Source organism: Perissodus microlepis, chromosome 6 (assembly GCF_051167445.1).
Source record: "Perissodus microlepis isolate ML-2025 ecotype Zambia chromosome 6, ASM5116744v1, whole genome shotgun sequence".
NCBI classification, from domain to species: Eukaryota; Metazoa; Chordata; class Actinopteri; order Cichliformes; family Cichlidae; genus Perissodus; species Perissodus microlepis.
In genome coordinates this window covers 23,990,899-24,006,360 of record NC_140466.1, presented here as the reverse complement: position 1 = coordinate 24,006,360, position 15,462 = coordinate 23,990,899, and the positions used below count along the sequence as shown (strand labels likewise).

The 15,462-nt window shown below is 38.8% G+C and overlaps 2 protein-coding genes across 8 annotated transcripts in view; both read left to right on the top strand.

The window, feature by feature from the left end:
• LOC146385723 (ovochymase-2) overlaps positions 1-2,268 on the top strand; it is a 33,205-nt gene extending 30,937 nt beyond the window's left edge. Inside the window, exons 23-25 of the mRNA XM_084931603.1 lie at positions 59-348; positions 1,107-1,267; positions 1,822-2,268. Coding sequence (XP_084787729.1) covers positions 59-348; positions 1,107-1,267; positions 1,822-2,031 — 661 coding nt within the window. The 3' untranslated portion in view covers positions 2,032-2,268. The remainder of the gene's footprint in view (positions 1-58; positions 349-1,106; positions 1,268-1,821) is intronic.
• A 656-nt stretch (positions 2,269-2,924) lies between these two features.
• Positions 2,925-15,462, top strand: part of fam13a (family with sequence similarity 13 member A) — a 53,559-nt gene continuing 41,021 nt past the window's right edge. For 2 of the 7 annotated variants that reach the window (XM_084931596.1, XM_084931595.1), the window contains exons 1-5: positions 2,925-3,178; positions 6,683-6,878; positions 9,788-9,997; positions 11,913-12,093; positions 14,926-15,073. In XM_084931596.1, coding sequence (XP_084787722.1) covers positions 3,152-3,178; positions 6,683-6,878; positions 9,788-9,997; positions 11,913-12,093; positions 14,926-15,073 — 762 coding nt within the window. In that variant the 5' untranslated portion in view covers positions 2,925-3,151. Of the gene's footprint in view, positions 3,179-6,496; positions 6,879-9,787; positions 9,998-11,912; positions 12,094-14,925; positions 15,074-15,462 lie in introns of those variants that run through there. The other 5 variants (XM_084931594.1, XM_084931593.1, XM_084931597.1 and 2 more) reach the window with 3 other exon arrangements.

Genomic DNA, 15,462 nt, shown 5'->3' with positions numbered 1-15,462 from the left:
AAGAAAAAATAAAAACCTGTTCTGTCTCCTTCACATTTATCTTTCACTTGATTTCCAGCCCACTGAATGTACCCTCCTTCTGGCGCATGTGCCTGGGGAAGCACCACATGAACTCCTCCATGGACATTCCCTCAGCTGAGGAATGCTACAAGGTGGATACCATCATTCGCCACAAAGGATTTGTCTACGAGCAGGATCCCAATGACATCACCAACGACATAGCCCTGGTTCACTTGGCCAAACCTGTCAATATGACAAAAGAGATCAGCCCCATCTGCTTGCCGAAACCCGGGGTCGTGATGCCTGCTGGGACGCCGTGCTTTGTCACCGGCTGGGGAGACGAGAAGGGTAAAAACAGTCATGCATTTCCAACCTTCCTTCGGTCTGTACTTGTACTATAAAATTAGGAACATCCTGTCTCAGTGATGCTAAGAAACTAGTCATAAAAAACACAACAGAAAGAAAAGAAAGAAATAACAACTTTCAATTGTCCAATTACTTTTGAGCCTCTGAAAATACGGGGCAACTTATAAAAGTGGCTGTAGTTCATAAACAGTTAATGCAATACTTTTGTTAAACCCCTGGAATTAAAGCTGAACGTTTGCAGTTCAATTCCATCTTGATTGTTTGATTTTAAATGCACTCTGATAGTCTAAAAAAGCCAATACTACACTAAATTGAGTCTCTGCCCAGAAACGTCAGGCTGGATCAGTGACCCTGAGCTATTCTTACTTATGCTGCTATAGGCTCAGGCTGCTGAGGACTTCCTATTTAATTTCCAATCCCCACTATGTGATTAGCTGTTGTCTACTTTCTTTTGTATTCATTTTTTATAATGTTTGTTGTTCCTAGTCTCTGTAGGATCCTGTTTCCTCATTCTATCTTCCTCATTACTGCCTCCCTGAGCCTGGTTCAGCTGGAGGTCCCCTGCTGTTAAAACAAGGGGGTACACACATAAAAACCCCACTTTTTGGCATCCAGCAGTAGTGATGACTTTAGATTTAGTGATACAATATGTAAAACAAAATTATTAGTGTAAACATGTTTGTGTTATTTTCTGAAATTTCTATGATGTAAAGATTTTAATTTGTTCTTCTTATATTTAGGTAACCTGTTCCCCAAAGTGGCCGAGAAGCTTAATCAGGCAGCGCTGCCTGTTATCGACTTCGAAACCTGCAGTAAGCCTGCTTACTGGTGGGACACCCTCAGGCCCTCCATGATCTGTGCCGGCTACGAGTCCCCAGATGAGCTCAAGTCAGCCTGTCAGGTTTGACGACACAATTAGAAAAGAGTATTTGCTTGAATTAAGGATGCACTGACGTTTGGACAATATATCGATGCATCCATCATCTAAGTGGACAGACTGAAAGTTGTTAGGAGACGATGAGACTGTTGTTCATTGTTTAAATTCCTTCCGAGTTATTTAAAAACATTACGTAAGTGTGCCGGCCTCTCTTCGTCTTTTATGCAGCTCCCTGAAAACGGTTTTGTTTGCGGTCATTCAGCCTTGATCTCAATGGCTGCTGCCCAGTTTGCAGGCGTAATTAGACAGAAGAACACAGAAACATTATTCGCCAGCGTTAATGAGCAGCTGCTAGAAATGCAGCAATGTGAAAAATGGGACGTTTTACATTTTAGGAGCTTCATAAAGCACGATTCTGACATTTGCCTAATGAATACTTTGTCAGGCTGTTAATAAAGACTGACTTCTACAAATTCAAGGTCACGGAGACGATTTACAGCAGCTGCCAAAATCTAATGTTCTGCAGTGCATCATAAGTAGATCTTTGCTGATTTCTTTGTCCCGCTGTCTCCTGGTAGGGTGACTCCGGCGGTCCCCTCGCCTGCACAGCTGCCACTGCTGCTGGAGGAACAAACACAACCTGGGAGGTGCACGGCATCGTCAGCTTTGGAGCTCAGGGCTGCATCAGAGACAAGAAACCATCAGTGTTTACCCGCGTTTCCGCCTTCAGTGACTGGATCGACAGCAACATCAAGAAGTATATTTATGAAAGCGGAAAAGCTTTGTAAAGCTGACATCTTTAGGTAGAGATTATTCCATGTTTAGATTTATTTTTTTCTCTTTAAAACCCCCTGAATGTAACAAATGCTGACCAGCAGCACCAACCTACAAGGTTGCCTTGCGTCCCGTAAAATAATTTAGTAAATAACATATTGTTTGTACGTTTCTACATATTAAACACTGCTGAACATTTTAAGCAAATTATATTTAAGCAAATATTTGTAAAATAATTTGTAAAATAATGAATAAATATATCATGTATAAATAAAAAATACATATCTATAAAGCTCGCAGTTACTGTTTCCTTTTACTTTATAGTTCTGTGTTCAAAATGAATATTTTAACTGTAATAAAAAGTGTAGTGTTAAAAAAATTCAAGGTTAATAACAATTAATGGTCATTTTATATAACTTAATTTGCCAGCCACTGTCTTGTTGTGTTTTAATGTCTCTCTGACCAGCTGTTTATCTGTTATATTCAGTCCACAACCATACGTAAAAAAAAAAAAAAAAAAAAAAAAAAAAGAAGGAGGACATCAAAGAACAAAAAAATAAAAGGTTGGTTTAAATTTTAGATGCTGCAAATAATAGAATACAAAAATCACCATTGGTCTGATAAAACTACATGAGGCTCTGAAGCCGTTACCTGTTTTTCCGTGCACTTTAAAACAGCGTTGAGTAAAACATTACTTCATTTCTCTTCCAGTCACTGATTAGCTCTGTTCTCTGGTAGATGAATGTTGCAGCACATATTTAAAGTTTTGGGGGTTTAACCCCCCTTGATCACATGACCAGGCCTCTGAGCCAATGCAAAAACTCGGCTCAGATTTCAGCCTAGGAGAAGGAGAGGAGGGGGGGAATGAAGAGGGAGGAAGAGAGAAAGAGACAAACTCTAATCTGTGCTCATGGTCTGCCGGTAGTGACAGGACTTCCTCAGACTTCCCCCCGGTTGGATTATATGTGTTTTTTAGAGTATCTGAATGGCTCAGTGTGAGGCGCAAAAGATTCCCAGCCCTGGGAAAAGTCTAAGAGTGAGTCCTGGAAAAGAGTGAGGAGCGGAGGAGGGAAGCCAGCTGTACTTTTTCTCCTCATCTTTCCCCGGAGTGCCGGCGTTTTTTTCTGTGGGAGAATGGGGGCAGGAGCTATGACCATCTGTGTGAGTAGAAACTACAAAGCTTGAGTTGACTTCCTAATCGACCTGTAATTAAGAGCTGAAGAACATATAACGGGACTGTTCTGCTCAGTGTCTGTCTACAAACTCATTTGTGATGGGGTGTGTTGTCTCTTTAAAATGTCCTGGAGGGACAAATATTCCTTTCCTAAAGTAAATCTTAACTTTCCCTTCCTCGGCTAACTTATTACCAAAAAGCCATGACTCATAGGGCTGCAATGACCAATCTACTTGCTTCTAATATAAAGAAAGTGCTTCCTCTTACTGTAGGTCAACAGTAAATTTATTCTAGCATCTTTAAAAAACAACAACTGTAAAAAAAACCAAAAAAACAGAAACACTGCATGTTTTGTGTTTTCAGTCAACACCAGTAATTTTTTCCAAGCATGTGATCACTTCCAGAAATTTTGCCAAATGAAAATAAGAGTTGTCACCAGCACTGCACCGGGATATTCTATTTTATTTAATGTTTTTCTTCTTGCAGTAGTAACTTTGAGCTCTGCAGCTGTTGCTTCAGGGTTCCTGTGGTGCTTTTGCTGCCAGTTGCTTCAATGGCCACCCACACAGGGAAGGAGGGAAGGACAAGGGAGGTGGGGGGTGGAGGAAAAGAAGGGCACATGCTTGGGCTTGCTATCCCCTTCATGAGCAAGTAGAAGACAAGACAGGGTTGGGAAAGTCATTTCGCATTGTGGGCCACATCTTAAATTAGCAGGACGAGTGTAAAGTCATTGTAAAGTAGTTTAACTGCACATTTAATCCCCTCAGTATAAGAAAATTAATTGCAGTTCCAACAGTACATCACATTGTTTTCCACATTTAAATTATTTATGCATTACTTCATTACATTGGTGTAGTATGAATGACTGCGAGGGAGTCTTTGTCAGCAGGACAGGCTATAAAATTTATGAAACTTAAGTTAAAAGTGCAAAATTTTTGACCTCCTTCACATTTTCTGAAGCCTTCCAGTGGGCCGGATTGGAGTCTGCTAGGCCGATTCTGGACCCAGACCTTAAGTTTGACACCCCTATGCTAGATGGGTTGTACCGACCGTTAGCAGTCTATTTACAGGACAATACTTCTAAAAGATTTCACTCACCCAAAGTGTCGAAACCAGAGGATTCCCGCAGAAAATGTTTGAGACACTTCTGAAGCAAGGGGAAACAATTCCTTCCCCCAGGTCCTTGTCAATAAGTTTCCTTAATAAGTTTCCTTTTCATTGTCAGATGTTGAAGTGTGAAAATATCTTAAAAACAAGGGAGGGGACGAGCATCTTTGGCTGAATCCCAGCAACAATGGAGGCAATTGTGTTTGCATTCAAATTGCTCAGGGGAAACTTAACAAAAAACCCCAAAACCTGTTATAAAACTTTTCATCTCAGTGTTTGCCTACTGTGTGAATTCAGACTGCAATTCATTTCTATCTGCTATGATGATGATAGTAGAGGAAGATTTAGTGGGACATCTGCTCCGTTGGGCCCCTTACAGTCAGTCTCACAGTCAGACTTAGCTCAGACCAGCTTAACTCCTTAACACCTGCGGTAGTAGTAGCACAGGAGCCCAGACTGTAACTCTGAGAGGTCCAACTATGGCCACATAAACTCAATTATATACATAAACAATCATTTGTGCAAGCGGAAAATCTAAAGATTAATGAAGATAGTTTGTGTTTAGCTTGTCTGGCAACTATTAAGACGTGTACAGCCTTTATAAATGCTGATTTAAGTGATAATGTATGTTGTATTAACACAGTCGGAGCATCTGCCACGCTAAAGATTTTGTCTCCTTACCCATCTTAGCACCATCTGTGAGGTGGGTTTTAATCAGCAGATGACTCTAGCTTCTGTGTCTTAGCAAGTGGTGAGTAAAGGAAAAAAAAATCATATTACAACCACCGTGCCACTATGGACCTTATTGTAGCCACATTTTAACCCAGGTCTCTTCTGATCGTTGACATGCTGAAAAATAAAGCCGTTGCCAGTCAGATGATTTCCACGTGTTATTGCATGGTGGATGAAAATCTGATGGTACTTTCTTTGTTCAGAATTCCATCAGTTTTGACAAGATCCCTGAAATGCAGCCCCAAACAATAACAGTGCATGTTCACAACAGTCTATCACATCTGTTGCCCCTCATTTTTCAGTCCAGATTTTGTGTAATTTGGCATACATCATCATCGTTTTTGCCCCGCTCCCCTTCCTTAAGAATGGCTTCCTGACAGTCGTCTTTCCACTGAGACTATTTCCAATGAGGCTTCAGTGAACGGTAGATGGCTCAACTAAACGACCAGACACATCGCTCAGGTCCTTTGTCAGGTTGTTGCTGGAATTTTCCTGTTTCATCATCAGATGAGTAGTTTAACAATAAATAAATAAATTCCTCTGAAAATGCTCAGGTACAAGGACTGAAAATGAGTGAAAAAGCAGCCGATGTGCAAAGATTAAGATTATGTTAAAAATGTAAAAGAAAGTTTGGCTCCTTGGAAGCAAAATATTAAAGAAATATGGAGTGACTCAAGACTTTTGCTCAGGACTGTAAATATGCTAAATTAATGAGTAATTTGCTGGAAAGTTATGGTTTGCTCTCAGAGACAGACAACAAGCAAGTGTATCTTAAAGTCTCTGTATGCAGATACAGAGACCATGGGGAAGCTGTTTGCCTCGGTATCTTACCGGGTAAACATTATATTCAGGTTTTGAATTGGCTCAGCTTGGCTAAGAGCACATAAAGTGTAAAACCTAACTAAGTGTATCAAAACACCTGCTGTACTTAACTTCAATTCTTAGTTACCCGAGTACTGTTAGTATTTTTTGGTACACCTAAAAGAAAAATGCTGCTCTATTTACTCCTTTATTTAATGTGATAATCATATATAAAATGAGACATATGCGTCTATATCTATATGTATTGAATAGCCTATGTGAAGTAAACAATTATATATAAGTAGCAAATCAGAAAATGTAATAATATGTTTTTCCATGTTATATTTTGTATTTATTTGTCAATGAGATTAGCAATGGAAAATGTAATTTTACTTGTAGTACAATGAGCCTCTCCTCTTAAGGTATTATATCAGTCTGATCTGATATCCTTACTATCATTCAGATTCCTGGCAGCTGAGCATATACCACGTGTGCTTCTCTAAATATGTGCTCATATGCCTATTTGTGCATGTGTGTGTGTGTGTGTCACTCTGGCAATGTCTTTAACCAAAGATGTGTTGCGAGGTAACCTGATATTTGTCGTAGCAACTCATGCACAGCCAGCTCTCCTCTTTATCTTCCCTGCAGCTCTCAGCACACGGTGTCCTGTAAGAGCATGGCAGAGTGACTGAAAGAGCTCTGCGTGTAGTCAGCCACTTCATGAGCAGCAGCACACACATTCTACTCTTTGGGATGAAGTGCGCTTTCCTGTGTAACAGGTGTCTACAAAGATGTCTGTCTCTGTTTCCATAGTGTCAGTGTCTGACTGCTGCTGTCTGCTCTCCCTGCAGCACAACAAGGCGGCGGTGCAGGTTAAAGAAGACATGAAGAAGATGGTCCAGATGCCCATCCCGAGACCCAGGATAGTCGCACCCAAGCACACCAAGGTGTTTGGAGCGTCTCTGTTTGAGCTGCGAAACCAGGGGCTGCTGGAGGATGGAGTGCCTCTGGTGGTGCGGAGGATGGTGGAGCATCTCCGCAAGCATGGTGAGGCAAAAATGCATGAGAGCACTGGAGGAGAAGTGCAACCTTTGGCTATCTTTTATTTCTTTGAGTTTTTGCTGAATACAATTGGTCTTGCATGCTGAGAAGATGGTGCACATACATTTTTGAATATCCAATCCTACTGGTGTCACTACATAAATACAGCTTTATAGTGCCACCTAGGTTTTCTTGTATTACATAATTTGTTCTAAATAAATCATACAGTTATACAATAATCAGAAACCTCATTATGTCAATCCTCTGAGTCTCGTTAATATGAGCCGGATAAGAATTAGACCAGAGCAACTTTACTAGACTACTGAAATAGAGTGAAATGTTTTTTTTGTCATTGCATGCATTATTAATATTTCTCACAGACTTGCCATCTCACTCTTCAATTAGTTACTCTTGATAAACAGCCACAATCATTTTAATACTTCATCATTTAATTTGCTGCAGACAAAAACAATGCAAAGTTGAATCACTTTCACAAGCACAAGTTTCCATCATCATCATCTAAAAACCAGATATATAGAAAACAAAAGAGACTAAACATGTAATAGTTTTCAATGAGACGAACAATTTAAAAAGCAAATTTGTTGCTAAATAAATAAATATAATCACACAAATCCACAGCTCTTGCTTTGACAAACGATCAGCCAACAGATTTCTCCAGAAAAAATGTATATAGATATTAATATATAAAATGATCAACCGTAACGCATAGTTAAAAAAACAAAAACAAAACAGAACTTGTAAAATTTCTATATTAACCTACATTATTTTCTATAGTTCTTCTGTTTGAACACTAGATGTCCCTACAAGAAAACGATATCCTACTCAGGTCAACTGAAAACATAGGCCTCTTTTAAAGCAATTATTGGAGTGTGTTTAATTTGACTTAAACTCGCTGTGCAATCATTTCACTGGCCTTTGTATTTAAAGACTGTCTCATAACCAGGTAAGGTAAGCTTGGAGGGAAATAATATAATTCCTTATGGGCCAACAAACATAGATAGCCTACATGTTAGAGCTGTGGATGTGGCCTTTGAGATTTCGTCCTCCATTAAGTCACCCTGAAGGACAAATTTCATTTTTGCAAGTAGTGCTTAAAGCAATTAATTTTTTTAATTGGTTCTTGTTTTGTTTTGTTTATTTATTTTTAAGAAATAAATGTATAATCCAGGGAATAACGCTGTCACTTATTTCTGAATAGTATTATTTGGCCAGAAAATAGTTCCAAATAACTACTCCTATTATTATGGGTATTAGTGCACCATTTTATTAGCTGTTAAAAACAAAACTTCAAGGGTCTACAACATGAGTTGAAATCTTTTAGTAAGATTTTTTTTAAATATTTTATCATAGTATTATTATTATTATTTTGTTATAAAATACTAAGTGTGACAAAGTAAGGTTAGCAACAGGTGTTGATAAGGCAAAACACAGTTGTTAAGGTTTTAGCAAGCACTTAGCAACGCTAACTAGCAACATAATCAAAACAGATACCAAAAACAAAACACTGACAGCTATTAACCCAAATCTAAGCTACTAATTTCATGTTCACAGACTAGGGCTGTTCGATATAAGGATATGATGACGATATAAAAACGTCTATGTTTCATTTTATGCTATAGTTTCTTTCGTGGTGTCGCAAAATAAACTGTTTACGGCAATATTTTGTCATGGTTTTGATGGTCACTGTAGTGGCTATATTAATTTATTAAAGTTCTCTCTTTCTCTTATATTTAATATAACCACACTAGGGACGGACAAGCGCCTGTTTTTATGAGTTGTGGTTAGCAACAACGATGGTAAAACCATCGTGTGTCCGCTTATTTATGTTCCACATAAACCTTTCACAATAAAGCTCAAGATCCTGTTGAGATTTTTCAAAATAAACTGAATCACGTGAAAGAGCAGATTATTTACGGATGAGAAGTTAAAAAAAAAAGCCGCCAGGTGCTAAAAAATAAACCTTAGACTCAAACGTTAGAACAGGCTTTTCCCCGCAGCACACCGTGTAATAAATACTCACAAAGAAAGCATTACTATGGCCTTAGTGCGTTTAGACTAATTAAAATAGTGATAATGCTAACAGCAAATACAAAAGTGTAGTTATTTAATACTAAAATGGCATGCAAACCCCCCCCCCAGCTAATTGTGAGTTTGGCAATAAAGTAAAAGGAAAATATTCCTGACTAGTATCTGTTAAGTTACACTAAATTAAAATTTTCATATATAAGAATGTCACTTGCTATTTTTTTCTCAGTGTGTTGTTGATCTGCTCAATATAAAGAATTAAAAAAATAAAAAGGTGGTTAACAGATAAACCTTTAGATTTTATATTTTTCACAATTTCACTTCTTGATCACAAAAATGCCTTTACATGAAGGAAATTCAGACTTGATAGCAGTGCCAGGATGTAACAGTGGGTCAGAAAAGATCCTTGCAAGTCATGGTTACAGTGCAAATCTGCAAATTGCTCTATATTCTCTGAGAATGTAAAGTCTGCTACCAAGGAAAAATTAAATTAAACTTACATTTACTATTTAAGAAAAATAAAATATTTTTAATATTGATTTAGTTTAGTTTTATTTGGATAGCACCAAATCACAACATCAGTCACCTCAAGCCCCCTTATATTTTAAGGTAAAAATCCTATAATATTACGAGAGAAAACCCCAACAATCAGACTGCCCCTTTTAAGCAAGCACTTGGCAACAGTGGGAAGGAAAAACTCCCTTTTAACAGGAAAAACCCTCTGGCAGAATCAGGCTCAGGAAGCACAGTGCTCAATTAGGGTGATATGGTACTTTGAGGTCATAAGATAAGATGGGGACTGATCATTCAAGACCTTGTAAGTGAGGATTTCTTTATTTGTAATATGTTTTGTCTCTTAACTCCTCCAGCATTGCATCAGGAAGGTCTGTTCAGGGTAAATGGAAACGTCCGTGCTGTGGAGACCCTGAAGCAGCATTTGGAGGGTGGTGGTGATGTGAACCTGCTCTCTGAATCTGATTCCTGTACTGTTGCCAGCTTGCTCAAACAGTACCTGAGAGATCTCCCCGGGGGTCTGGTAGTCGTGACAGTCCAGCAGGCACTAATACAGCACTACCAAGGTAAATCACCAACATGTAGTCCTACCTTTTGTGCTATTTTTTTTATAGGCAGTGTATAAAAATTATCCTGCAACATGTGTGGGTCAGTGTTTTTGTTTTTTTGACTGGCAAAATGTGATCATGTCGATATTATTGGATACACCTCTCCAGTGTAATGTAGATCTGGGTCATGACTGACTGGATGATCAGCAAGACTATCTTTAGCTGGTGAATTTTACGATTAGCCGCGCAGTCGTCTACAGCAGGCGGAGCATTTATATACTGCGTGTGCTTGTGAGAGAGGGTGGTAATATGAAGGGTAATGGGCCAGATTTTTCTGGTAATAAACCTTTGAGGTCATAAAAGGTAAAGTGAGTCATTTAGCAAGAAAAGCATCTGCGATCGCTCCCAGCTTCAGTGCTAGGTTTAATCCGTTTGATGGGAGTGGTGTATACTTTATCTGCTGCATTCCCTTTGCTTTCATAGACCCCATGAATGTCGGCCTGAGTAGTGACGCTGCTCCTGACGATAACTGGAGAATAAGATTATTTTGCTGGTTTTTGTTAAACTGTTTTGTTTCTACCAGGCGTGTTTCATTATTTTATCCAGAGAAAATCCCAAGCAGTTGGTTATTAAATCTTTCTGAATGCCAGGATTTTCTGCATTACACATTTTAACATGACAAAACTTTTAGAAGTATTAAAAAAAGTTGCTATTGCTATCAGATTTAAATCAAAGAACTTAAGACTGGTATTAATCTTTTTTATTTCAAATTAAAAGAAAAATGAATGATTTTGATTATCAGTGTTTAATGGCAGTAGTCAACCCTTTTGTTGTCTCTTCTTTGTGTATAGTTAAGTTAAATAACTTTGTACCATTGAGCTATATTTCATCACATATTTGTCTATAATACTTTTGCTATGTCTCTACTATATTTTCCCAGAGCTGCTAAAAATATTATATTATAATGTTTTTGCAACCACTGAAAGTTTTTCTAATTCTGCTGAAGCAGAAATTCAGACCTCACAGAAAAGTATATGATAACCTAGTGTATATGGTTACATTTTGTATGTGCGTATGCATGCAACACGAGATGTATACTCTAATCAGCTCTTTCTGTAGAAACACCAGACCCTATTTTGGTTAAGCCAAGATCTTAAACACTACATAAATAACAACAACTAATACATTTTCATTCTCATTTAAATTAGTATCTTTAATTTCTAGTATACCTTCATGCATGGTGTTACTTTCTCTTGTATTGTGCCCCTGTGTCCTGTTTGTCCTGTTTTCTCTGTTTATGTGCAGTGTACACATCTGTTAAAACACAACCTTTTTTTTGCCCTAAAATACATCAATAATAAACATACAGGTGGACACACACACACAGAATCTGAACTTTACTCAGCTGTCAAAAGAGCAGCCGTGAAAGCTCTGGGCGATTACTGCCCGTCTCCAAACTGAGACAGATGTACCCACATACCCACATTCGTACGCATGCATGCACATTCACATGCTACAGTGCACACTCACAACGTTTGCGTCACTAAGTCATTTGGGATCAGCAGTCGTATCCGTTTATCCACCTCTGACCCAATTATGTACCCCCAGTAATAGCATCAACATATTTTGAGGCAGTAATGCTCAGGTATTAGAAGTCACCATAACCCAAGATTAGATATTATAGAGGGATGATGGATTGAGCTGTTACGCCCTTCTGGAGATAGGCTGTAATAGTATTCATTATACTTGGAATTTTACTTGGATTTTTGTTAATTAATTCTGTGTAAACAGACCAAAGCAGAATGTCCTTGTTAATGAAAAACTTGAAGCACAAGTGCATTACTAACCTTTCCACTAAAGGTTGTTTGCCAGGGATTTCATAAACTACACACATTGAATTAAAAAAGAATCCTATAACCTTTTGTATCTGTAGAGCGTGGTGGTGATGATGACACCTGGGCAGACGTGAGACACCTTCTCCTGCAGCTTCCAGATGTCCACTACAGTCTCCTGCACTACCTCTCCCACTTCCTCACCCTTGTGGAGAGCAGCCACAAGGACAACCGCATGACTGCCCTCAACCTCGCTACTGTGTTTGGACCCAGCGTGTTCCAGTGAGTGAAACATTTCTTTAGATTAGATGTGGTTAAACAGTCCAAATACACACCTGTGCACCATATCACTCCATGAAAGAGGGCATTTCTTCTTGCTGAAAGCTATAGTCACAGCCTTCTGGCCATCCATCAGTTTTCTTCCGCTTATTCAATCCACAGAGGCCTCGCTTGCCTTGTGGATTTGAACTCACAACCTCCTCCTGTTAGCCAGCACAGTGCTAACCACTACACCCACTGTACCTGGTGTTTCATTTATAAAAATGTGAGAATTTTACATTCAAATTTATACTTTGAATTTCCATAAAATAAAATGCTTTTTTTTAAGCTGATTCTATGTTTTTTGTTGTGTATTTTTGTATAAATGCCTTTTCATACAGAGTTTTCATGTAATTTCACTGTTTACATGAAATAAATCAGTGTTGATTCCCCAGTTTTGTAGTCTGATTAATAAACAAGGGCTCTGCCTCTGTCACATTGCCTTACACGTGAAAAATCCCTGGTTCAAGACATAAACTCCTAGTGCCGCCCTCAATCCTGGATAAATAGAAAGGTTGCGTCAGAAAAGGCATCCAGTGTAAAATCCAGTGTTTGGCCAGAAGGTGATGCTGTAGTTTACTGAGTGAGTAAAGAAGCAGATTGTCAGGAGAGCATAAAAATTTCATGTTTTGAAGAATAAAGTGCTAAAAATAAAGGGTGAGGAAGTAGCAGAGGTAGCAGAAGAGTGAATGATTAGAAATTAAATAGAAGTTACCACAAATTTTAAAGGCAGTCAGTAGTTTTTTTTTGTTTTGTTTTTTTCAATTAACTGACTTAACAAAGGTCACTCAGAAAGCTAATCAGTTTGATTTACCTGTGCATTTAAAATACAAAGCACAAGTTCAGCTTGGTACCCTTGCACAGTGATTCTCTGTGTTGCATGATAAGTCTACATAACTGGGTTGCATGAATCTTTTACGCTTCCCGGCCTTTTTCTGTTTGCAGATGTGAAAATGTTCAGAAATAAATTATACAGTATGTGGCCGTGTCTCAGGCTTCTGAGCTCAAGTTTTTAATTTTCTGATAGGCTTACTCGGAGGCCAGTTTTAATGTTAGTAAGCTATACTAGTTAGTAATAAATAGTATTTGCTAGTAGTGGGCTGGACCCCCTTTTTGCTATATGAGCTGCATATCCATGTTGTGAATCTCCCAGTCTTCACATCCCGAAGGTGCTGTATAGATTGAGACCTCGTGACTGTGCAGGCCTTTTGAGTACAATGACTCATTGAACCCGCTGATTCAAGAAACCAGTCTTTGTGACATGGCATCCTGTCCTGCTGAAAAAAGCAAACAGAAGACCGATACACTCGGGTCATAATGGGATGGTTGATAATAACTTATGTTATGTTGCAATGTGTGCAAAGACCATACCATACCAAGACCAAGACAAGACCATACCATACCATGTAACTGTAGTGTTGTCTGGACTGATAACCAGCGGGAATCTCCAGCGATAAATTGGTTAATTAAGGCCGGGATTCCCATGGAAACTGATATAAGAGACACTGTAATGGATACTCTTTCATACTGTACAGCCTGTTCTCTTCAGACTGTGTAGAGGTTATATAATTAGACCTACAGATAGGCCCGCAGCCCGGTGTACATCTCACACAGCTGTTCGGCAGTATCATACAAACTTGTTATAGAAGCTGGATTCAGTCTGACAACTTGGGGCTTACTTTCTATTTCAGTATCAAGATTACAGCTTAGTTGCGTTTGTTCCGTACAGATTGTTGCTTTTATTGCTGCTGCTATAGTCAGGTTCAAAGGGATAGTCACCCATGAATTCAAGTTATGTTGTTTTGGTGTTAGCTTTAGATCTACAGATGTCTGATTTCTTCTTAAATTTAATGAAAGTGACAGTTTTTTTCTACCAAACTACACATAATTCCTTATTACTTTACAGAAATCCATGAACAGGGCATAATATAAACATTAATGCTTCCCATTAATGCTGGGTCGGACCACCTTTTTGCCATATGAGCAAAGGTGCTCAATAGAATGAGATCTGGTGACTGTGGAGGCTTTTTGAGTACAGTGAACTCACTGAAACCGCTGCTTCAAGAAACCAGTTTGAGATGAGGTGAACTTTGTGACATGGCATCCTGTCCTGCTGGAAACAGCAATCAGAAGACAGGTACACTTGGGTCATAACGGGATGTTATGTGTGCAAAGACCATATCGTAACACCAACACCAGGCTGTATCCACGTTCTTATTTTGTTTATGCCTAATTCTGACCCTGCCATCAGAGTATTGCAGCAGAAATCTAATTTCATCAGACCAGGAAATGTTTAAAGAGTCTTCTGCGTGAATTTTGATTAACCTCAACTGTAGCCTACATTTCCCATTCTTAGCTAATATGCAGGGTTCAGGGGATGCTCTTCAGCATACCTTGGTTGTAATGAGTGTTTATATGAGTTAGCTCGAGGCATTCAACACAACATTTTCACCCATTGTGCTTGAAAATCCCTGCAGTTTCTGAAATACTCAGACAAGTCCATCTGACACCAACAATCAGTCGCTTAAATCAGCTTTCTTGCCCTTGTGATTTGAACTTTAGTACTTCATCTTGACCATTTAGTTGCTGCCATGCAATTGGCTAATTACATATTTGTGTTAATAAGGAGTTGGACAGGTGTACCTAACATACTGGCCATTGAATGTAGTTCCTATTAAAGTGCTCACATTAGTGTTTATGGATATTTATTTGGTGCTCATTTGAATGACCTTTCCCTTTAAAGAATTTCAATTAAATGTCATCTTTTTGCTTTTACTTTATTTTATTTTATTTTAGCGTGGCTCCTGGATTTGAAGCACTTAAGGACCAGAACATCTGTAACAAGATCATGGCCAAGCTTATCCAGAACTACAACAATATCTTTGAGCCCAACACAGACAGAGAAGACTACGCAAAAGAAGAGGCATCGCCTATCATTGCCGAGGTGCGGTATACTCACAGAAGCACCGGAAAGTAGTGTTTATGTGAAATAGATCACTGTTTACATGAAATAAATGCGTGTTGATGGTCGGGACAATGCTTTGCAGTTTGGTAAGACAACTTTAATGATTCACATGTCGTGCCCATGCACTTTAAACAGTATGACTTCATCTACAGGGAGTGCAGAATTATTAGGCAAATGAGTATTTTGTCCACATCATCCTCTTCATGCATGTTGTCTTACTCCAAGCTGTATAGGCTCGAAAGCCTACTACCAATTAAGCATATTAGGTGATGTGCATCTCTGTAATGAGAAGGGGTGTGGTCTAATGACATCAACACCCTATATCAGGTGTGCATAATTATTAGGCAACGTCCTTTCCTTTGGCAAAA